This window comes from Schistocerca serialis, chromosome 5, assembly GCF_023864345.2.
Source record: "Schistocerca serialis cubense isolate TAMUIC-IGC-003099 chromosome 5, iqSchSeri2.2, whole genome shotgun sequence".
Classification (NCBI taxonomy): domain Eukaryota; kingdom Metazoa; phylum Arthropoda; class Insecta; order Orthoptera; family Acrididae; genus Schistocerca; species Schistocerca serialis.
The window spans coordinates 258840873-258865720 of NC_064642.1; the positions used below are offsets into that span (position 1 = coordinate 258840873).

General features: G+C 43.5%; 1 protein-coding gene across 1 annotated transcript; it reads left to right on the top strand.

Annotated features, from left to right (window-relative positions):
• Positions 1-1328: 1328 nt before the first annotated feature.
• On the top strand, positions 1329-13921 carry LOC126481885 (transcriptional repressor scratch 2-like). The gene is made up of 2 exons (XM_050105845.1): positions 1329-1674; positions 9433-13921. The coding sequence occupies exons 1-2, from the start codon at positions 1329-1331 to the stop codon at positions 9651-9653; spliced, it is 567 nt and encodes a 188-aa protein (XP_049961802.1). The 3' UTR covers positions 9654-13921.
• The last annotated feature ends 10927 nt before the right edge of the window (positions 13922-24848 follow it).

Here is a 24848-nt window from a genome sequence, read left to right on the forward strand (position 1 = left end):
GCACCAGTATGAGCATGCAAATCAGGATTTCTTTAAATACATGTTGTAACGATCCTGAGCGTTAGTTACATTTGAGATTGGACGCGATGAGATGATGTTAGTCACGAATACTTTTAAGGCGACGAAGACGCCCATTATCAACATCTCCCTGAGTTTGAATGTGGTCGTGTAATAGGGCTTCAAGAAGATGGATATTCCCTGTGCAATATTGCAGAAAGACTGCAGGAATGTAGTCACTGTACATGACTGCTGGCAGTGGTGTTCACGAGAATGTACTGCCGCAAAAACATCAGTCTCCAGATGGCCACGTGGCACTACTGAGAGGAAAGATTGTCGTGTTCGGTGTATGGCATTGGCTCACTGTTTTGCATCTGCAGCTGCAATCCGAGGAGCATTTGGCACCAGAAGAAGACAACAAACTGTTACAAATCGGTTACTTCAAGAACAGCTCTGATTCAGAAGCCCTAAATCGTTACTTCTACTGACCCGAAACCGCCATGTGCGACTTCTGTGGTGTCAAGCTAGAGCTCATTGGAGGGCAGAGTGAGGTTTGTTGGGTTTTATGATGAAAGCTGGTTCTCCCCGATGCCATTGATGGCCATCTGTTGGTTAGGAGGCCAGCTGAGGTCCTGCATCCAACCGGTTTGCGTGGTAGACACATTGAACCTACAACTGGAGTTATAGTCTGGGGTACGATTTCGTATGACAGCGGGATTATTCTGATGTCGACCAACACATTGACATCAACATGCCAATAAGGTGGCGTAAGGTCGTCGCACTAAATGGAGATTATAATGAAAAATTGAATTTGGTAGCCAACAGAGTGGAATATGTGTGGTGTATTGGAATCCTAAATAAAATCAATATGCTCTCAGAAAAAAATTGTTTCATTGCTTACTGGATGCATTTCGTACACAAGGTTTTGTTTTTAACTTACAGTTGCGCCTGAAGATTGGGCTGAGATCCCAAAATTGTAAGACTTCAGTAATGAAAATTTTGCGTAACTCTAGCGGAAATTTCAATTATGAACAATTTACGTAACAGTTGTGGATGTCCCACTAACGGAAGACTCGTGGAACCAAATTGCTGAGGACAAAGGTATAAATTTGTCTGTTAAGTTACTTATCAGTAAACTATGCCATAGGCCTGTCATTACTATCACTGCATCATAATTAAGTATACTTCGTTTGTCCTTCCTTTCCCAGTCCGAACTTGTTAAGATATAATCTTGCTGCCTCAGTTCTTGTTAGGCTCTAATCTTGCTGCCTTCCTTAAAATCAGCCGCCTGCTTGTCTTAAGGACCACTAGCTTTAGATTGAGACTGTATTATGGCGCAGGCTTTTGTTAGACCAGAGGGCCCCGTGCCGCAGGTGCCGCCTTCACCGCCGCAGCCGCCGCCCCCGCAGAGCCCGGCCCCCGCGCAGGCGCAGCACGCGTGCCCGGACTGCGGCAAGCGCTACAGCACGGCCAGCAACCTGGCGCGCCACCGGCAGACGCACCGCGGGCCGGCCGACGCCAAGGCGCGCCGCTGCGCGCACTGCGGCAAGGTGTACGTGTCCGTGCCCGCCTTCTCCATGCACGTGCGCACGCACGCCCAGGCCTGCCGCTGCCCCTACTGCGGCAAGTGCTTCTCCAGGCCCTGGCTCCTGCAGGGCCACATCCGCACCCACACAGGTGAGGCCACATTCCACCAAACACAACTAACTAAAATTTAGAGATTGCATCAATATACATAAGCAGACGGAGTTATTGAGGGAACAATTGGCAGGAGCGACCAAGGATACCATACATGCAACACATCATGAATGACGTTGGGTGTAACACATCCGGGGAAATGAAGAGGAAGGCGGACAGAAGAGAGGACCTCAGGGTTGAACACTAAAAGAAGAAGACCAATATACAAAAAGTAAATACGAGTAATCCACTGAATTACAGATCCATATCAAAATGGCTCTGAGCACTATGGGACTTAACATCTACGGTCATCAGTCCCCTAGAACTTAGAACTACTTAAACCTAACTAACCTAAGGACATCACACAACACCCAGTCATCAGATCCATATCACTAACGCCGATTTTCAGTAGGTTTTTCGGACATATACTACATTGGAACAACACTAATTACCTCGAAGAAAACGATTTATTGACAACACTTTGTGAAGCTGTGGTGTGCATACTGTAAGACCTTCAGTACACACACCATCAGATTATCTGACTTCTCGCTCTAATGAAGTAGGTGTCAGCAATATGTCTCGTGGTCTTATCGTGGCGTGTTTATCTTCTGCCGTTAGGTCAGACGATAGAAATGTCACTTGCACGCTTAGAGTAGCAGATTGACGGTGACCAACTTTAAACAGAACGTGATTAATTTTCACACACATTTATTAAAATAATAAGAAGCATAAACATTACGTAACTTTATTCTGGATGCTATTTACAATTGACAATCTGAAGTTCCTTTGGTCTTGGTACGTTAATCTTATTCTCACATATCTCTGATACTTGACAAAGTGTCTATACATTTATCTTCATGGCTATGTACAGGAATAAGGTAATCTTGTTGTTGTGGTTGGCAGGAGAGCCAACACCGCGTTACTAGAGGAAGCCAAAAGGCACGCGTTTTAGGTCATGCAGGCTGGCGTGAGGTCTGGAACAGGACAAGGAAATTAGAATTTAGAAAAAACGGACGTAGCTGGTGGAATACTTAAGTTTAATCCATAAACGGTGAACGTCGCTCTTGACGGTACATTATGCACAGTATCAATAGTAACTGGTAATGGCGCCTTGCTAGGTCGTAGCAAATGACGTAGCTGAAGGCTATGCCAACTATCGTCTCGGCAAATGAGAGCGTATTTTGTCAGTGAACCATCGCTAGCAAAGTCGGTTGTACAACTGGGACGAGTGCTAGGAAGTCTCTCTAGACCTGCCGTGTGGCGGCGCTCGTTCTGCAATCACTGATAGTGGCGACACGCTGGTCCGACGCATACTAACGGACCGCGGCCGATTTAAAGGCTACCACCTAGCAAGTGTGGTGTCTGGCGGTGACACGACACTTGTTAGGCGCAGACTGAAACTTGACTATAGACTGGTACAGACTAATGCAGACTGGTACAGACTGGTGCAGACAAATGCAGACTCACTAATCGGAGGTCTGTACACTGCGCGAGTGTGATCCGCGAGGAGAAAAGGTTTTACGTTAGCAGCAATCTCATTGGCTGCGTTATATACACTCCTGGAAATTGAAATAAGAACACCGTGAATTCATTGTCCCAGGAAGGGGAAACTTTATTGACACATTCCTGGGGTCAGATACATCACATGATCACACTGACAGAACCACAGGCACATAGACACAGGCAACAGAGCATGCACAATGTCGGCACTAGTACAGTGTATATCCACCTTTCGCAGCAATGCAGGCTGCTATTCTCCCATGGAGACGATCGTAGAGATGCTGGATGTAGTCCTGTGGAACGGCTTGCCATGCCATTTCCACCTGGCGCCTCAGTTGGACCAGCGTTCGTGCTGGACGTGCAGACCGCGTGAGACGACGCTTCATCCAGTCCCAAACATGCTCAATGGGGGACAGATCCGGAGATCTTGCTGGCCAGGGTAGTTGACTTACACCTTCTAGAGCACGTTGGGTGGCACGGGATACATGCGGACGTGCATTGTCCTGTTGGAACAGCAAGTTCCCTTGCCGGTCAAGGAATGGTAGAACGATGGGTTCGATGACGGTTTGGATGTACCGTGCACTATTCAGTGTCCCCTCGACGATCACCAGTGGTGTACGGCCAGTGTAGGAGATCGCTCCCCACACCATGATGCCGGGTGTTGGCCCTGTGTGCCTCGGTCGTATGCAGTCCTGATTGTGGCACTCACCTGCACGGCGCCAAACACGCATACGACCATCATTGGCACCAAGGCAGAAGCGACTCTCATCGCTGAAGACGACACGTCTCCATTCGTCCCTCCATTCACGCCTGTCGTGACACCACTGGAGGCGGGCTGCACGATGTTGGGGCGTGAGCGGAAGACGGCCTAACGGTGTGCGGGACCGTAGCCCAGCTTCATGGAGACGGTTGCGAATGGTCCTCGCCGATACCCCAGGAGCAACAGTGTCCCTAATTTGCTGGGAAGTGGCGGTGCGGTCCCCTACGGCACTGCGTAGGATCCTACGGTCTTGGCGTGCATCCGTGCGTCGCTGCGGTCCGGTCCCAGGTCGACAGGCACGTGCACCTTCCGCCGACCACTGGCGACAACATCGATGTACTGTGGAGACCTCACGCCCCACGTGTTGAGTAATTCGGCGGTACGTCCACCCGGCCTCCCGCATGCCCACTATACGCCCTCGCTCAAAGTCCATCAACTGCACATACGGTTCACGTCCACGCTGTCGCGGCATGCTACCAGTGTTAAAGACTGCGATGGAGCTCCGTATGCCACGGCAAACTGGCTGACACTGACGGCGGCGGTGCACAAATGCTGCGCAGCTAGCGCCATTCGATGGCCAACACCGCGGTTCCTGGTGTGTCCGCTGTGCCGTGCGTGTGATCATTGCTTGTACAGCCCTCTCGCAGTGTCCGGAGCAAGTATGGTGGGTCTGACACACCGGTGTCAATGTGTTCTTTTTTCCATTTCCAGGAGTGTATTAATACGCGGATCAGCGGAAGCAGAATTTGGTCCGTCTCTAAGGCAGCGCCATCTCATAGTGCGGAAACCGACGAGCGCTGCGCCTGTGCTGTTGTGCTTAGCGGGGCGCGCTCTAGTGGGAAAGTTGTGTACGCGCTGACTACGCGTACACAACTAGCTCTGTACAAAGAGGTGACAAAAGTCGTGAGATACCTCCTAATATCGTGTCGGACTTTCTTTTCCTGGCATAGTGCAGCAATTCGACGATATATAGTCTCAGCAGGCCGTTCGAAGTCCCCTGCAGAAATACTGCACCATACTGTCTCTTTAGCTGTCCATAAACTGCGGAAGTATTGCTGATGGAAGATTTTGTGCATGATCTGAATTCTCTATTATGTCCCAAAAATGTTCGGTGGGATTCATTGCGGCGATCTGCACATGAATGTTGTTCAAACCAATAGCGAAGAATTATGGCCTGGTGACATGATGCGTGATAATTAAATCGTTTTCTGGGAACATGAAGTCCTCGATTTTTGATCGTATGGCTTTGATGACCGGAAACCCCCACCTGGGGAAGTTCGGCAGCCGATTTGCAGGTCTTTCCAGTTGGCGGCACACTGGGCAAGCCGCGTGGGGTCGCCGCGGGGTCTGATTGCGTCTTGTCACGGTTCGCGCGGCTCCCTCCATCGGGCAAGGGCGTGTGTGTTGTCCTTAGCTTAAGTTACTTTAAGTTGGGTTAAGTAGTGTGTAAGCTTAGGGACCGATGACCTCAGCAGTTTGGTCCCAGAAGATGTTACCACAAATTTCCAACAACTACACTGGGTGACTTGTGTATCGATGATGATGAAATGTGAGGACAATACAACAGCCACTTCCTGAGCAGAGAAAATCTCCAACCGGAGATTGAAGCTGGGCCTGGTGCATGGCAGTCAGGTGCGCTGACCACTCAGCTAAGGGGGCGGATATGAAGTTCTTGAATGGCTGCAAATGGTCTCCAAGTAGCCGAACATAACCATCACCTGTAAATGATAGGTTCATTTCGACCAGAGAACCCAGTCAATTCCATAGAAACATACTCCACACCACTATGGAGCCACCACCAGCTTGCACACTGCCTCGTAGACACCTTGGGTCCATGGCTTCGTGGGATGTGAGCCACACTCGAACCCTGAACTGAAATCGGGACTCATCTGACCAGGCCACGGTTTTTGAGTCGCCTAGGGTATGGTCACGAGCTCTGGAGAGGCGCTGCAGGCGATGTCGTGTTGTTAGCAAAGGCACTCGCATCGGTCGTCTGCAGCCGTAGCCCATTAACACCACATTTCGCTGCATTGTCCTAACGGATACGCTCGTTGATTTCTGCTGTTGTTTCACGTAGTGTTCCTTGTCTGTTAGCACTGACAACGCTATGCAAACGCCGATTCTCTCGGTCGTTAAGTGTAGGCCGTCGGCTAACGTCTTATGCGCAATGCTTGAAATGTGGTATTCTCGGCACACTCTTGACACTGTGGATCTCGGAATACTGAATTCCCTAACGATGTCCGAAATGGGAAGTCAGGTGCGTCCATCTCCAGTTACCATTCTGCGTCCAGAGTGTGTTAATTCCCGTCGTGTGGCTACAGTCACATCGGAAACCTTTTCACATGCATCACCTGAGTGCAGCTCCGCCAATGCACTGCCGTTTTATACCTTGTATACGTGATACTACAGCCATCTGTATGTATGAATATCGTTAGCCCATATCATTTATCACCTCAGTGTATTCTCAAGAAGGAATTTGTGCTATCGACAAGGGATGTCAAATTGAATCCACAGTTTTAGATATCTAGAAGACTTTCGACACTATTCTTCACAGGCGACTTCTAAGACTGAATGCTTATAGAGTGTCGCCTCAGTTGTGCGACTGGATACGAGATCCGTTGTTAGAGACGTCACAGTTCGTAGTAACTGATGAAATGTCATCGACTAAAACAGAAGTGATATCTGGCGAGCCCCATCTCCTCCCCCCCCCATTTTCCCCCTCATTTGTCCAGGTCCCGCCCCCCCCCCCCATCTGCCCTTGCCTGTGGTGTGTCATTTTCGTGCCAAATTTCGAGTTCAGTGTTTCCAGTGATTGTTAAGTGTTGTGCGTCTTTTCCGAAGTGTTGCGAACGGACATCATAATGTCGCAGGGTGTGATATCTCTTGCGCACAGAATCCAGACCGTCGCCGTGTTTTTTAATTGTCTGTCTACTATTTTCCCTGTCTGCTTCCCGTGTATTTTTTTATCATCGCCCACCATTTGTTTTATGTTTTAACTTTCCACAATTTTCCGCCGTTTTACATCTTACGTCACCGTTTTATCGCCTGCTTTTATTGTTTCTTATCTTCTTATTTTTTAAAAATTTCGTAGGCTGAAGTACGGCATACTAAGCTGCTGCCAGCCCGCTCCCTTCGGGGCGAATCTAAATCCAATAAAGGAAAAAAAATGGCGTGCCCCAAGGAAGTGTTGTAGGCCTCCACTGTTCCTGATGCATATAAACGCTTAGCTGTCTTAGATTGTCTGCAGATGGTGCTATCATTTAACGTCTTGTAAATTCACCAGAAGATCAAAAGCAATTGCAAAATGATTTAGGTAAAATACACGTATGGTGCAAGAGGTGTCAATTGTCTCTGAATAAGGAAAGTATGAGTTCATCCACATGAGTACAAAAACAAATCCGTTAAATTTCGGTTACGCAATAAAGCACACAAATCTAAAGGCTGTCGAATCACATAAATACATAGGAATTATAATTACGAGCAACATAAATTGAAACGATCACATAGATTATGTTGTGGGTAAGGCCAACGAAAGACTGCTTTTTATTGGCAGATCACTTAGAAGATGAAACAGGTCTACTAAGGAAACTCCGTATGCTACCATGTCCGTCCTCTCGAGTACTGCTGTCCAGAGTGGAATCCTTATCACATATCAGTAATTCCATCTTGTGCAAATGGAATAAGACAGTAGGTGATCGAGTCCGCAGCTCGTGGTCGTGCGGTAGCGTTCTCGCTTCCCGCGCTCGGGTTCCCGGGTTCGATTCCCGGCGGGGTCAGGGATGTTGTCTGCCTCGTGATGACTGGGTGTTGTGTGATGCCCTTAGGTTAGTTAGGTTTAAGTAGTTCTATGTTCTAGGGGACTGATGACCATAGATGTTAAGTCCCATAGTGCTCAGAGCCATTTGAACCATTTAGTAGGTGATCGAAGACTTGAAGACAGTAGATACCAACAGCCGTAATTTTATTTAGCTAGCAGTTTTGGTGCCTCATAGGCACTATCTTCAGGCCGGTATACGCGTAGCTAGTAAGTCATCCAATCGTTCGTGCTATTTTAGGGCCACTGTATCCAACTGGTTTCCGTAAACTTCTTCTTGGTACAAATGGACCATTCACACATATAACGGCAACAACCAAGAAGAAGTCTACGGAAACCAGATGGATATAGTGGTTCCTATGATAGCGAAAACGATTAGATGACTTATGTAGCTACTTGTACTGGGAGTTGAAGATGGTGCCAATGGGGTAGTGAAACTGTTTGCTAAATGAAATTACGGTTGTTGGTATCAATCTTCTTCAATCCTTAACAGATACGACTGACGGAAGACATCTAAAAAAGATCAGCTCGTTTTGTATTATCACGAAATAGCCGGGAGTGTGTCATGGATACGATGCGGTTTGGAATCGCAACCACTAAAGCAACTGCAAGGACGAACAAGTGAAATTCCGATACTTTATTATATGCGTGGACCTCGATTTATCCATTTAAATAACTAAACTTAAATCTGAACACGAGTGAAGGCACATTTAAAGACGGTGATAATATTGGAAACAAAGAATTTCACCCAGCTGCAATCGCCATACTTATCGTAACTCATTGCATGAGAACGGCCATCAAAAAGTAACCTCAGTGCAAGAACCCAGCATCCATAAATAAGCTGCCACATCAATTGTGCTTTCCAAAACTTGGATACGGCGAGTCCACTAGTCATACACTGTAAGACAAGCAACCGATATCCTGGTACAGGACATCTTTGGACAACTCTTGAAATTCAGAACTCACGTAAGAATGAATAATTTGTCAGTTAACGTTTTATCGAACGGCCTTCAGTGTTCCATTCCAGGTGTTCCCTTACTCATCTTCTTCGCCCACCATGGTGTTAGGGGTATACTACACTGTTTTTAATGGACGCCTAATGGTCATATTGAGACTGTTGCGTGCTGCGTTCATTGACAGAATCTTTCCAGCTTCCTCCAAAAACAGTTCTGTTGCAATCACCTCCCGAGCCATTATTTGTAGATTGGTTCGTGTGTGCCCGCGTTTTGGCATCGATGATAAGTGAATAGATGGGTTTCCTTATTGGTGAGCAATCGATTTCTAGTGTTAGACACGTAGTTCGCACAGTTCATTTCTGAACTTACACTGAAGATACTCCGAAGTAGAATGACAACTTTGATGCTTATGACAGTCCGTTATAACAATACGATCGACTATGCAAGTATGCCACTAACGTCGTATAATACTCTCTATTCCGCGAGCTATGTGCAGGAACATAAAATTAAGCTAGTTTCATCACATATTTATAGCCCCCTTTAAAACTCTGTACAAGTTTGGGACATTACTGTCGTTTTTAGAGAAGCATTCTTCTGGTACCGCTCCTTCATAAAGTCACGTTTGCCACACTGGATGTGCTATGAATGAGTGAACATATGGGTTGATTCTGATGCTGAGGCTCTGTTCTGATAGTCAGCTAACCGTTCTTATTTCTTTTCCGTTTCAGGCGAGAAACCGTTCAAGTGCACCATCTGCGAAAAGGCGTTTGCAGACAAGTCTAACCTGCGCGCCCACGTGCAGACGCACTCCAGCACGAAGCCACACGTGTGCTGCCGCTGCGGGAAGGCGTTCGCGCTCAAGTCCTACCTGTACAAGCACGAGGAGTCCTCCTGCGTGCGCCTGCACTCGCGCGCTCCGCAGTGCGCAGGCGTCGTGGGGGCAGCATAGGCGGCAGGGGCAGCGGTGGACCCGACCACGTAGTACGACTGTCAGCCGGTCCTTGTCGGCCCCTGTACAGGCGTGTGATCACACAGCGGTCACTGTCGTCGCTACAGCAAATTCATAAACGTTGAAAGAAGAGTTCAGCAGTTGTAATAAAAATGTAGGAGAAGTACCACATACAAGGTTTCTAATGCAAATAACACTACAACAAAACGCACAGCAGTACCTCATACAGTTTTTTCTCTGCTGTATTCGAAATTTCTGATTACAGCAACACAACGTTTCAGTGATCATTGTTCACATTTGATATTACTATTGCAATTCTGGCAATAATTTCAACTTGTAAAACGTAACGAGAAACTGGGTTCATCATAATGTAATGTAACTACAGTAAAACAAATTGGCAGTGCTTTGGCATGAGGAGAAAATACGTGACTGTAATTCTATCAGTGGGTATTCATATGGGTCGATAACCTGTGCGTCCTAAAAACGTTACTTGAATCAAACTACTTTGATGAAAACCGCTGAACCCTTACCCGATGACGAATGTGGATTTGGAGACAGCACTCGTAGCTGTATTCTTTTCACTGGACTTATAACGTTCCGTAGTGTGTCGGCTTTAGAAGTTATTACTCGTAGTTAAACGTAAGACTGATTTCTCTTACCAAAATGAAGTCTTAGATCACAATAATACAAATATCCTGCAAGTTGAGACTTATATCATGAAAGTATGTCTCCAGAAGTTATCTCACAGCTGTGGTGACGTAAGAGGATCCTTGTGTTTGTTTTTTGATGCACCGTCGTCGATCATTCTGACATCTACCATCTGTGCAGCTACTCTGCCATCCACTGTACAGAACATGATGGTCGGAAATCCTGTATCCTAGTAACGTTGTATCTGCTAGAGGGCCGGCCGGAGTGGCCGAGCGGTTCTAGGCGCTACAGTCTGGAACTGCGTGACCACTACGGTCGCAGGTTCGAATCCTGCCTCGGGCATGGATGTGTGTGATGTCCTTAGGTTAGTTAGGTTTAAGTAGTTCTAAGTTCTTGGGGACTGATGACCTCAGAAGTTAAGTTCCATAGTGCTCAGAGCCATTTGAACCATTTTCTGCTAGAGGGTATTTTAGGTACAGATCATTTATTTTCCGCTGGGATACCAAATACATCGGCAAAGGCGTAACTGTTTTGTATTTGTTCCATTCTACGTACGATCTGAGTTCAGTTCACAGCTTTGGGTTTCAAATCATTTCTGGCTATACGCAATCATAACTGTATCACTCATAGGTTGTCATTTTCTTATGATGTTTTTAACTTTCTACTTTCCGTATTATTTTTGATAAACGAGAAAATAACAAATATGACTACCATTCGTCTGTGGATGCAGAAAGCTATCTAAATATCGCACCAAGGATGATATTAGTGAGGAAGCCTCAGCAATGTCCCAACAATCCTACTAAATCTGGCGATGTTCCCACTGTCGCTCTGCTGGATTTACTAGTGTCAGTCGCGTACATCTCAGCAGCTGCATCACTCTAAGGCTACATCACTTTGCAGTGATGTCACTGTACAGAATACTACTATAGAAGAATTCTACCCGAATTCATAACTCATATGCTTAAGAACTGTTAGATGGTACAAATTTTCGGTGGCATACAACAAACAAGGGTCCTATATTTCCTCGCATCTATTGTGGTAAAACTTCTATTCTTATGATTCAGGACATCCTGACAGATCACAAGCTGTTACACAGAAGTCAGTTCAAATTTCACAACTGCTGCACGTTGTACAGTGGGTTATCTTGAATCAACGTCTGAGATTTACATTTGTGGCGTAATTTACGAAACTTTGTAAACTTTTCAGTAATTAGTAAACTGATTTTCAAAAACATATCTCATAGTACGCATGCACTAACTATTTTTTCACTGCTTTTGTCTGACCACTGTCAAATACATGACCAGACGATCGATATTTATTCCTGTCCCATGAGAATTGCTTGATAGTTCAGTTTCAAGTGTCGCTCTTGTCTTGCGCGTTAGAAATTCTTTATAGCCAAATTAATTTTGATTTTAAACGCCTGTGGAACTTAAATATGAATTTACAGCTATGGTATTTCTTCCTCGTGCCAAGATTAAAGTGTGATTTTTCCCATTCCGTCATAAAATAGTGACGTACTAAATAACACAAATACCTGTAAGACGTATTTTTTTGTAGTAGTAAAAATGTTTCCTCGATCTGGGACCATGTTTTCTGTGAACAGTTGATAATTTTTTATGATACGTACTAGCCTGAATGTAGAATAAATGTTTTTATGAACTGAATGGAGATAGTGTATTTTGATGTGTATTTTGTATACCAAACGTTTTAATAAGCAATATTTTTCTGAAGATATACTGACGTTGTTTTGAAGTCTGATGTGTTGTAGTGTATTCATGTGTATATTGGACGTTAAATGTCAAAAGAGAAATATTCGATAGATGCTGGCTGTTATTGTTAGATTCATTATATACATCGTTAGAAATGAAGTGCTGTGCTGATAACGTAAACAAAAGTTTTGGAAACATAAGTTGTAAGATGTTGCCCTGAATTTTTAGATAAAACCACAGATTGGTGTTGCGTTTTCAAATCAAAATAATACTGATGTTCCAGCTGCAGCCGAGACTATAACAGCAATCTAATAAACGTTTCTCTATTTTACATGTGATATATGAATCACACAAGTACTTAAGGGTAGGTTTGAAAACTGAAAAATTGTCCTTCTGAGAGCAGCTACGGTCATAAAGTGTTCTTTTGTATATGTTTCGTGCAAATGCAGAAAATGTCACCGATAAACTTGTTAATGTGTCTAGTGGTATTGAAACTTAGTGTTTATTTTTATGTCAGATTATAGTTGTCTGAGTTTTGTTCTTATCTCTGGATCCCTTATTTTATTTAATCACCCGCCCATCGAACAGCAATCTGCAGTGCTTCCTTTCCTTCCAATGGCGTGCATAATTCTCATTTCATAAGAATGCAGCTTGCTGGAGGTATGACGTTTTTGTTTCCGCATTTCAGCACTTAGCACCAACAGGATCCCAAGGTTTCTGGTTATGTTCAACTGAGTCACTAGCCTTGTACTGCTACATTTTTAAGCAATTTCAGAATGCCATAAGACTGAGGTAAATGTTGTATCATTGAATACCGATAGAAAAACAGTGCCTGCCACTTCAAATGCGGAACATACATTTCATGAATTAAAAGCTAGGCTGGGTCTGTAAATTTAACGTGGTCAGCACTGCAGTTTGCTTCTTCCGGCCGGCGTGTTTACTTCTTTGTTTATTTTGGTTTCGGACGAGTTCTGCTAGTCGTCGGTGGCGGCGCTGAAGGCTGCCAGCACGGCACCGACTGTAGCGTCCTGTGACTAAACCTTCAATTGCGGCAGCATATGGTAACATTACGAACTGGCATCATAGGAATGAAATGCAAATACGAGAAGAGTTTTCAAAATCTGATTTATAATAACCGAAATCTTAAACAAATGCTGCTACTTTGTGACTAAAAATAGCTCCGAAAAGGTCGCTGTACAGAAGCAGTGTACGAGGTGATGTCCGAAAGTTCCCGAAGTATATTAATTAAAATTATTATCTTTTGCATAATCTTACTCTGCATCACCTTCGATGTAGTCCCCTTGGGATTGAGTACATCGATCCCAACCATTCTACCACTCTTGAAATGCGTCCTGAAAGTCTTCCTTAATTAGGATGTTTAGTAGCATTAGCGATTCGTCTTGAGCCCATTGTATCAAATTTTCAACACAGAACCGTATCGGCATCTCGCTACAAGCATTTGGAAGTCTCGTGACAGGCGTCAAGTGTTATTGGGTAGCCTTGTATCCTCCCCCGTGTGACCTTTCGCTGCCGCAGTCAGGTCGAGTCACAGAGAGCGCTGCGCTACGGTTGCCCAAGACGGCCGGCCCGCCCCAGTTTGTACAGTCGTAGCTTAGGAAACATTAACTCCAGCTAACAGCATCTATAACGCGAGGCACCCCGTGCCTCGGCGCCGCTAGTCAGACTCATGCTTTTAGTTCACTTCTCACTCATTTTACTTAATTTATTGTATTATTTATTTACTTATGCTCTAGTTATCATTATTTATTTCTTTAGTTGTTTAGATTAGTTAGGTACGTATTACTTGTTCAGTTCTTTAATTAAAAGGTGATACAACAACTGTATGTGATTATGTTTTATGTCCAAGATCTATGTAGTTGAGAACTGTGTAATTATATGTCAAGAAGCTTACACTCTGTATTGTCTTTTATTTATTGTCGTACTTCCATCTTTTCTTTACCACTGTATCCTCCAGTATTTAGGCATCCAACATAGAAGATGAAAGAAGTTTACCACCTACAGAAATATCAAGTTTACGCACTAGTTCAGTTGGGTATGGGTAAGAGCGCAGTTAACTACCTCAATAAGTGCCTTAAGAAATTATGAATCAAAATTACATTCCCAGTTAGATACCCGTGCCTCCAAGCAAAACAGGCCACTGAATGCCACCACTGAAATTACATGAGATTACATTTGGTCCAAAATGGATACCCACTCACCCACACACAAACCCATATATATATGTTCTCCCCATCTCCCTGTCCCTCCTCGCTACTCTCCCATACATTCTATACAGCCCCTTCTCTCTGTCCACGCCTTCTCTATTTGCCTCAACCACCAAAATCATGATGTGCCAGTCCTGCAGGTAAGCTTACACATCAAGACCTTAAAAACAGTTTCCTGCCCCTGGCATGTAGGCTCCTCTGCAAAGCAGGTTGGTAAGGTAGGTCCATATCACACCCACAATTCAAATGTACTGTGTAGGGTAGCCCATACTGCAGGGGCTTGAAAAACACTTGTTTCCCTGTATATCTGCTCCTACTGGAAGCCAGCCGGGGTGGTCATGCGGTTCTCGGCGCTACAGTCTGGAACCGCGCGACCGCTACGGTCGCAGGTTCGAATCCTGCCTCGGGCATGGATGTGTGTGATGTCCTTAGGTTAGTTAAGTTTAAGTAGTTCTAAGTTCTAGGGGACTGATGACCTCAGCAGTTAAGTCCATAGTGCTCAGAGCCATTTGAAGCATCCTATTGGAAGGAGATCACAGACAGACATATAGTCTGCTTTATACATATTCACTGGCAGAAAAAAAATCACAACACCAAGAAGGATTTGTGTGAGATAGACGTCAGTTAGTATGTATGTTCCTACATCTGAAAGATGGCGTCTGTTCAGATTTCAAGCCAGTCGCGCTAGTAGTGCAATTATGAGGATGCAGATTTGTTTTAAATACACACTGTAATTGTCATGAGCGATAGTTACATTCCAGATTGGACGTGGTGAGTTCACGTTAGTTAAGAATTCCTTTAAGGAGACAAAGACACCATTATCAAAACTTCAATGTGTTGCACAACATCATGTAATACGACTATGAGAAGCTGGATGTTCCTTCTGCGATACTGCAGAAAGACTTCGCAGAAATTTTGCCAGTGTACTTGGTTGCTGGTTGTGGTGCTCACAAGAACGTACGATCGCAAGAAGACCGGTATGCTGATGGCCACGTGGCACTACTGAGGGAGAAGACTGTTGTGTTCGGCATGCAGCTCTGACACGTCCCATTGCATCTGAAGCAGCAATTTGAGCAGCAGTTGACACCACAGTGAACTAGCGAACTGTTATAAATCTGTTACTTCAGAGACATCCGGTAGCGAGCATTCTACTAACCCCAAACTACCACCACTTCATTAGTGTCAAGCAAGAGCTCATTGGAGGGCGGGGTTGAGGTCTGTTGTGTTTCCTGATGAAAGCTGGTACTGTTTGTGTGTCAGTGATGGCCTAGTGTTGTTTAGGAGGCCAGTTGAGGGCCTGCAACCAACCTGTCTGCCTAATAGACACACACTATCTACACCTGGATTTACGGTCTGAGGTGATTCCGTATGACAGCAAGAGCACTCTCGTGGTTATCCCATGCACCGAGACTGCAAGTTTGTATGTCACTTTGGCCTGTAGTGTGATTTTCCCTATTTCTGTCAACGCTACTAGTCTTTCTACCCGGACTCACTAGTACTGATCATGTAGCCAGAAGCCAAAATTGTCATGGTGCTTTGCGTGACATGGATCCACTAGCGTTAGGCTGCACAAGAAATTCATCTCTTACTAATACTGGGCGACGATTAGCTCGCCTATATATGCTTAACATTACAGGGTGTGAGAACGTTCACATGACCACTGATACCAGCATCAGCGTACAACTGACGCAGCATGTCCAACTTGCGCGATAGTTCTCGAAAAGGACAACCCAGACAGTCGGAAGATCACAATTTGACCCTTTTCAAACTGTCTCAGTTCGCCGTAGAAAACACAAGTGCAGCTCTATAGCTTTGTTACCTCCTTACACCACACTGAGTCTTTTGGTTGTGAGCATTCCCTATTAAAGGACATAATCAGATGGCGCTATGGTAGCTATGACTCTCCACTATCTGTTGTCAGGCGACATTGAAACCGTTATCTGTACATCTACTATCCCTCAGGTTTCATACGCCATCATCGAATCAAAATCGACGTCGTCTTCCCAGGTACACTATGACATTTTTTCAGCAGTGTGTATTATCCTCTTCCTTTATCTTCATCGGCATACAATCTCAACTCATATATTGCATAGATATCTTGCTCCCCTTCTCTCTGTCCAACTGTTTCACCCCCCCCCCCTCTCTCTCTGTCTACCTCATCCTCCCACCTCTATCTGTCCATCTCTTCCTCCTCACTCTCTCTCCTTCTCCATCTCTTCCTACCCCTTGTCCATTTCCTGCACACCCTCTCTCCAACCATATGATTCTCCCACTTGCCTCTGACAATATCCTCCACCCTTTCTTCTTTCAGCTCCTGCCCACTCTTTCCCTCCAGCTCCACCTCCCTGTCTCATCCTGTCCAATCTCCCCTCCTCTATCTCTGTCCATCACCTCCTCCCCCATACCTAACTATCCATTTTCTGCTTCCCTTTCAATGCCCAACTCTTCCTCTCCCTCTCTCACTATCAGTATGGTTCCCCTCGCTCTACTCAGCTATTCCCATCCATGCTGCTACTACCCAGGCAACACACTTCTTCTCTTTATTTCTTTCCATATTCTTTTCTCTTCTCTCTCTGTCCCCTATTCTCGCCTTTTCCTTCTCTCCGTCCATCTCCTCTGCATACCTCACCCTCCCCCCCCCCCCCAATCTTGTCCATATGCACGTGTAACCCCTGTACCCGTGGTCTAGGGGTAGCATATTTGATTTATAATCAAAAACGTCTACGGTCCCGGGTTCGATCCCCGCCACTGCCTAAATTTTGATAAGTAATCAGCATTGGCGGCCGAAGACTTCCGGCATAAGAAGTCAGCCTCATTCTGCCAACGGCCTTGTCAAAGAGGGCGGAGGAGCGGACAGAGGTTCAGGGCACTCTCTTGTCCTAGGGGTGGGAAATTGCCCCTAAAGGCGGAAGAATCAGCAATGGTCAACGACATGAGGATGCAGAAGGCAATGGAAACCACTGCATTAAAGACACGTAACGTGTATCCACAGGACATGTGGCCTGTAATTGAAGACGTGTCATGATGATCTCTCCATTGGCAAAAGATTCCGGAATAGTCCCCTATTCGGATCTCCAGGAGGGTGTAACGACAACTGTACATATAACAATTTTTTTCTTTATGAATTTAGATAAATTAATGTAAGCAATGTCTTGAACTTTTTTTTCGGTTCGTATCGTTATGTTAAAGAGACTGTGAGCAACTTTTGAAATGAATATTATTATTTATGTTAGATTTCAAACAATGTGGTAATCAAAGGAAAGTGTATTTAATGTTAAAACTATTGTAAGATGTGAAAATTGTAATTTATACACTTGGTCCATACGTAGGTAATGCATTAGGATATGTGTAGTAGAAAACCTGTGGTGAATACCCTACCTGTAGGGGAGCGGGAAAAGGTGTAGGCAGGCGCGGCGGGAAAACGCACACTGGCGCGGTTCGGCACAACGGGCACAGTATTACAGTCGGAGGCGAGCAACAGTCGGAGTTGGGAATCGGTCAGAGGAACACGTACTGTACCGAGGAGGCTACCCAGGAAAAGTGGATTCCATTGAGCCTCGGATCAACCGATTCCGACGACTACTCGGCATGGCTATATTCTGAGGCACAAAATTGGAAAGATTACGACGCTAAGAAGAAGGAAAGTGCCGCAGCAGTGAGAGCCTTAGCCGTGTTTGCATGTGTGCCGTGCTTCTCGCTATCTCGCTGCCCGCCATCCGCCGCACCGACTTGCACAGGTCAAACATTTATTTCATCTTTAGAAGTGTATCTGTGTGGACCAGTGTCGAAAATGTTTCTGACTGTTCAACAATAACGTGACCTTTACCAGCATTGCCTTGGCCGTGACTTATCCTGATCACTGACCTAGACAGGGTCCTTACCTCGTATTGTGCAACCCGAGTATCCTGAACTGAAAGTTTAATGTTAGTGTTAATAAAAATTATCAGCAGATTAATCTATGCCATAAAGGAGTCTAAAGTTCTGTGTGTTATTGCAAATGTTGGTAAAGAACAGAAGCATGACTAAATTGGAAGAGAGTTTTTTTTTTAAATTGAGTTAGCGATGTTATTTAATTAATTTGAGACAGAAATAATGATAGTTAAATTATTCAGAAGTAAGACAAAAGAGTAGTTATCCATAGATTGCTAAATTTGAGTGTAAATTTGCCTTCCGTACTTAATAGTTTCAGTATAACGACCATAACAGTTTCAGCCCCCCCCCCCCCCCCCTGCTCTTGTCCATTCTTTCAAACTTTGCAATGGGTTGAACAGATTTGACTAGTAAAGCTAAATTCTATATTAATCCTAAGTGTATTAGTGTGTTTCCATCATTAATAGTGATATTGTTTGTGTACTTTCAAGATTGTCGATGCTAAGGCAATATATGCCCGATTTCAGTCTGCTCAACATACAAAATGCAGTTCGTAGTAATCATTACTGTGTGGTGTTGTGTAATTTTAGCTCGTCCAAATTAATACAAAAGGAGAAAACTTTAGTTCAGTGGATTTTTTTTGGTTCCAAACTTTGCCATATAACGCAACGTTACTACGTGTAGTTATGCTTGTACATGCACCCACTTGTACAAGGAAAAACTCACTCATTGCCTAAGTAGGCTGGCGACCGAATTATTAATTATAGGTAGCATCTACCGTGTGTACTTCTTGTCCATGCGAAAGAGTAATTATACTTTACTTTTGCTTGATGCATCACTGTAGTTATTGACTGAGTGTAAGTCCGATCTTGCTTCTATTAGGTACACGCGGTCAACTAATGTACTAAAATCCTTGTTTATAAGGTGAAGCCCGTGAACTTATTGCAGTACAGGCTTTATAGGGCTAACGTACGTCCGAGCAGGGCGGTAGCGTTACAAGTGGCTTCCCGGTGACAGGACATCCAGTTGTTGTCAGTTACAAATTAATGTAAAGATCGAACAGTGGATGTTCAGTGGCACGAATAGCAAGAAAGTTCAGTAAAATAAACTGCAGTGGGAGTCAAGTATAATAGTGTGGTGTAATTGGTATTCAATATGGACAGGAACGTAGGCAGGGTAGATGCGCCAAGCGAAATGGAGAATGCGGCTGGCAGTAGCCGGAGTTTACGCGGCCAGATAACAGATGGCGTTAGCGGAAGACAATTGGCGTGCATACAATACCATGAACACATCAACGAACAGATTGAAATGTCGAGATCGTCTCGAACACAGCAAGGGACAAAACAGAAAGAAGAGGGTGACTTTGTAGATGATAGTGGGTACGTGAAGGAATCCACTGACATGTTTGATTCACCACAGATAAAGAAAGAACCGAAAGAAACTTCTGAAGTAGAATCGGAACAAATCGATCCTGTAGAACAAAACAGTTTAAAAATTTTAAGTGTGAACGACTTATTTGAACAATTAACCAAACAAATTGCAGGACAGAATGAGCAACTTCAAAAACAAGTCGGCAATCAGGTTAATCAGCTCAAAACACACGTTGACGAGCAACTCAAAACACAGGGACGTCAGCTCAAAACACACGTGGATCAAATTAAAGCACAGGTCGAAGGACAGGGAATTAAAATTAGTAAACAAATAGAACAGGTAGAACAAAAAGTGGGTAATTTAAGTTCTGTGGTAAATACACTGAAACTTGAAATTGATACCATTAACAAAAATATGGATACTATGCAGGAGGAAATTGGAAACATTAATAGTAGATTCGATGTTGAAATTCTCGACATCCAAGAGAAAGTAGAACCTCTGGTTGAAACTAAGGTAGACTAAAAAGCTTTCGGTCTTAAAACTGAGATCGTAAACGAATGTCAACACGGGATATCGCAATTGAAAAAGGTAGTTTTAGACACTGAAAGGGATTTAAGTAAAAAAGTATCGGGATGTGTTCAAAATTGTGAATAAAATACTACGAAAATTCAAGGCAGAATTTTCGATCTGGAGAGCAAAATTAAAGATAGGCCTGGTGTTGTCTGTAATGGCACACCAATTACGAAGCTGTTAGAAGGCGAGGAACGCTTCGATCCAGCCAAGAAACATAACGGGTGGCATCCGTTAGATTTTATCAAAAATTGCGAGAGAGTATTTCCTGAGCTCTTGTCTGATCAGGAAAAGATAAATGTAGTAATTAGCGCCTTAGCAGGTGACGCTAAGCGCTGGGGGATAAATTTAAATACCGAACGAATGACGTTCGAAGAATTTAGGCAGAGATTTACGGAAGAATATTGGTCTGAACAAAAGCAGGACCATTTATGGCGGGAGTTCATCATGGCCAAACAGCATGATAACAGGGGCAGGAATTCTTTGAAAGATTTCTGCAAGCATTGGTACCGGAAATTGACGCATTTAAGAGGCCGAAGATCAGATTCAGAAATTATCTGGGAGTTATATAAAAAGCTTCCAGAAGATTCAAAGAGGTATGTAGGAAGCAATCATCGCAGCTTCCAAGCATTTCTCGAAAGAGTCGAAGACGAAGATCATTGGCGCGAAAGTCGTGCCAATTATCAAAATTTTGGTAACCGTAATAACCGACACAATGACGAACGAAATGACGGCGATGGATTTCGCGTCAATGTAATACAGAGAGGAAGAGGCAGAGGAAGAGGCAGAGGAAATTATCCAGGTCGCGGTCGAGAGTATACCGCGCAAAATAATAACGACGCGGGAAACTAATTACCGCGAACGTTGCGGGCCAAACGGAAGCGGACAACACATACAGGTCACGATTTAAGAAAAGATATCTGACCGACCGTAATGTAATGAGACAGGATAGGGACAGTCATGGAACGCCGCGACGTGTTGTGGCGAAACAAGCGTCAGGTGCGAGCCAGAATGAGTCATCTCTGCCGCACAGAGGGCTACATGTTAACAGGCGAGTGGAGCATCTGAGGGCAACGGCCCAGCCTAGCAGAACATGTGTTCGCAAAGAAGCCGCTAGCAATACGGCAGCAGTAGGTACGAACGTAGCCGTAAGAGCTGAGGAAAATTTTACGAGTGATAATTCCGTGGCAAAGGAAACAATAAATGAAACTGTGAATACACAGAGAGGTGCGGTTAGCAGTGTTTGCAATGAGATAAAAGGCGAGGATGAATTAGCAGAAGTAACTGATTGTCGTGTGCAGATCGATGATCTGTACAAGGGCCTAAAGCAATGTGAGTGGGAGGATTTTAAAAGGGAGTATGAGGCGAAGAAATTAGTTGGTGGAAAGAGAGATAGTAGGGACGTCCATAAAGTGACGTGGCCCAAATTTGAAGAGGGGAGAATAAATAGCGCCGCGCAAAGTACGCGTGCTGCCGATAGGAGGAAGGTTAATGATAGGAAGGATTTGGAGGATGAGATCCTCAGCATTGACGAAGAAATAACTTCTGCTAACAGTCCGCCAATAGTACAAGCTGCTACCAAGAGGCACCGTGGAGAAGGGGTAGATGATTACCTGAAAGTAATTAAAGTCCACGAGGATTACACTAAATATGAAGTCACAGTAGATGTAAATAAAGCTGATGATGAGGCCGTTTTACCAAAAGAGGAGATTGAATTAAAATCCAAGCCTGACGACAATACGGAGGAAAAACTTAGTGCCTGTCTCAGAAAAGCTTTTATGTTAGAACCTGAAAGCGATCCGGAATGGTCGGATTCCGACGATAGTTCGGATGATGAAAGATACACAAATACAGACGAAAATGAATGTACTAACTCTCCCTATTGTGCAAAAGTAGCGTACTTAAGTGAATCTGATGTTGAGGAAGAGAGTAGTGGTGATTCTAGTGAAGATGAATTTTCAGGTGTAAAGGAAAATGAATATACTTTTACTGAAAGAGGGTATGAGAAAATCAGTGAAAATAAAGGGGATGCAGTTAATTGCGATATTGTACCTAACGATGACGACGTATCAAAACAAAATCTAGAGGTTGAAACAGAACAAAGAAAGAAAGAGCCACCGGACGACTCAGTGTTCATTTTGCAACGAGTTCAAGTAAGCAAAGACTTTGAACTCCAAAAACCGAAAAAGCCGCCAGATATAAATGGTTCACAGGGCAGGAACGTATCTTGTGGAAAAGACAGGAAGGGGCATGATTTAGAGTCTGGGGCAGATTTACATCGGATTTTGAGAATGTCATGAACACATTACATCATGAAACTACAGGATTTCCACCGGAAGAAATTTTGTTAGGCAGAAATAGTAAAAGTTTAATTGAAGAAAAACTAGAGTTTCCACCTTGTACAAGTTTGGGATTGGATCAAAAGAAAGAATTGGTGATAAAAAGGGCAAAGCAAAAAGCTGAATCTAGATCTAAAAGACACAATAAAAATTTAAAAGTTTCAAAATTTAAAATTGGAGATTATGTTCTTTTAAAAACCCACGAAAAGTCTAGTGAACTAAACCATGAAATTTCAAAATTTAAATATATTTATAATGGACCATATGTAATACAGAATATTCCACACGACAATGCTTACTACCTGATCTACCCAAAATCCAAAAGACCTTTAGGTGTAAGAAATATTGTGGACCTGAAACTGTATGTTCCTAGGAACGAGTAAATGTGCTGTATCTTATGCTGAACCCAAGTTATTCTAAATGTATCTAATCTTTATAAATGTCTGTACACCCTTGAAAGTGTGCTAATGTAGTTATGTGAGTTTCAGATTACCAATTGTACCGTAACTGTAAAAATGTATGGAGAAAAGGACTGAAAAGAAAGGATAAATGCTATCAGCCAGATAAAAGATGGGACTGTCAAAAATGAAAATGGGCAGTGTATGAATCATAATATGAAGGACTGCCAAATACCATTGAGGGCAGATAAATAATCGATGGAAAATTGTAAATGTGATCCAGGAGATGTGACAATATGAAGTGAAAAGGACTGCCCAAATCCGCATAATAGGCAGCAAATATGTGTAGTTAATTTTCTGAATATATGTGTGTGTGTTTTGTTTAGTAAGTAAGAAAATGGACTGCTATTCAAAGCAAGCAGCGACAAATTATCTTATAGTGTATACAAAATATGCAATTGTTTATGTAGTTAAATGTTTGTATTCCAGAATTTTAAATTATTTCTTTGAGAAATTTAGAAAAAATGATTAAATTGCTATTTTAGTGATGTTATGATGGGAAGTTGGACTGTGCAAAAGGCACTTGAGTAAATGACAAGTAATAATTCTTGATGTGTTAAAAAAAAATTGTAAACCTATATACAGTGAGTAAAAGGAAATATGTTGTGTAAATCTTTTTGGACAATTAAGTAAAGATTCGGAACCACTGTATTTATTGTTCCCATAAAATTTGGACTTAAGAAAATTTTCTGGAAACAGGGGCATGTGTAACGACAACTGTACATATAGTAATTTTTTTCTTTATGAATTTAGATAAATTAATGTAAGCAATGTCTTGAACTTTTTTTTCGGTTCGTATCGTTATGTTAAAGAGACTGTGAGCAACTTTTGAAATGAATATTATTATTTATGTTAGATTTCAAACAATGTGGTAATCAAAGGAAAGTGTATTTAATGTTAAAACTATTGTAAGATGTGAAAATTGTAATTTATACACTTGGTCCATACGTAGGTAATGCATTAGGATATGTGTAGTAGAAAACCTGTGGTGAATACCCTACCTGTAGGGAAGCGGGAAAAGGTGGAGGCAGGCGAGGCGGGAAAACGCACACTGGCGCGGTTCGGCACAACGGGCACAGTATTACAGTCGGAGGCGAGCAACAGTCGGAGTTGGGAATCGGTCAGAGGAACACGTACTGTACCGAGGAGGCTACCCAGGAAAAGTGGATTCCATTGAGCCTCGGATCAACCGATTCCGACGACTACTCGGCATGGCTATATTCTGAGGCACAAAATTGGAAAGATTACGACGCTAAGAAGATGGAAAGTGCCGCTGCAGTGAGAGCCTTAGCCGTGTTTGCATGTGTGCCGTGCTTCTCGCTATCTCGCTGCCCGCCATCCGCCGCACCGACTTGCACAGGTCAAACATTTATTTCATCTTTAGAAGTGTATCTGTGTGGACCAGTGTCGAAAATGTTTCTGACTGTTCAATAATAACGTGACATTTACCAGCATTGCCTTAGCCGTGACTTATCCTGATCACTGACCTAGACAGGGTCCTTACCTCGTATTGTGCAACCCGAGTATCCTGAACTGAAAGTTTAATGTTAGTGTTAATGAAAATTATCAGCAGATTAATCTATGCCATAAAGGAGTCTAAAGTTCTGTGTGTTATTGCAAATGTTGGTAAAGAACAGAAGCATGACTAAATTGGAAGAGAGTTTTTTTTTTTTAATTGAGTTAGCGATGTTATTTAATTAATTTGAGACAGAAATAATGATAGTTAAATTATTCAGAAGTAAGACAAAAGAGTAGTTATCCATAGATTGCTAAATTTGAGTGTAAATTTGCCTTCCGTACTTAATAGTTTCAGTAAACGACCATAACAGTTTCAGGGCCCCCCCCCCCCCTTCTCTTGTCCATTCTTTCAAACTTTGAAATGGGTTGAACAGATTTGACTAGTAAAGCTAAATTCTATATTAATCCTAAGTGTATTAGTGTTTTTCCATCATTAATAGTGATATTGTGTGTGTACTTTCAAGATTGTCGATGCTAAGGCAATATA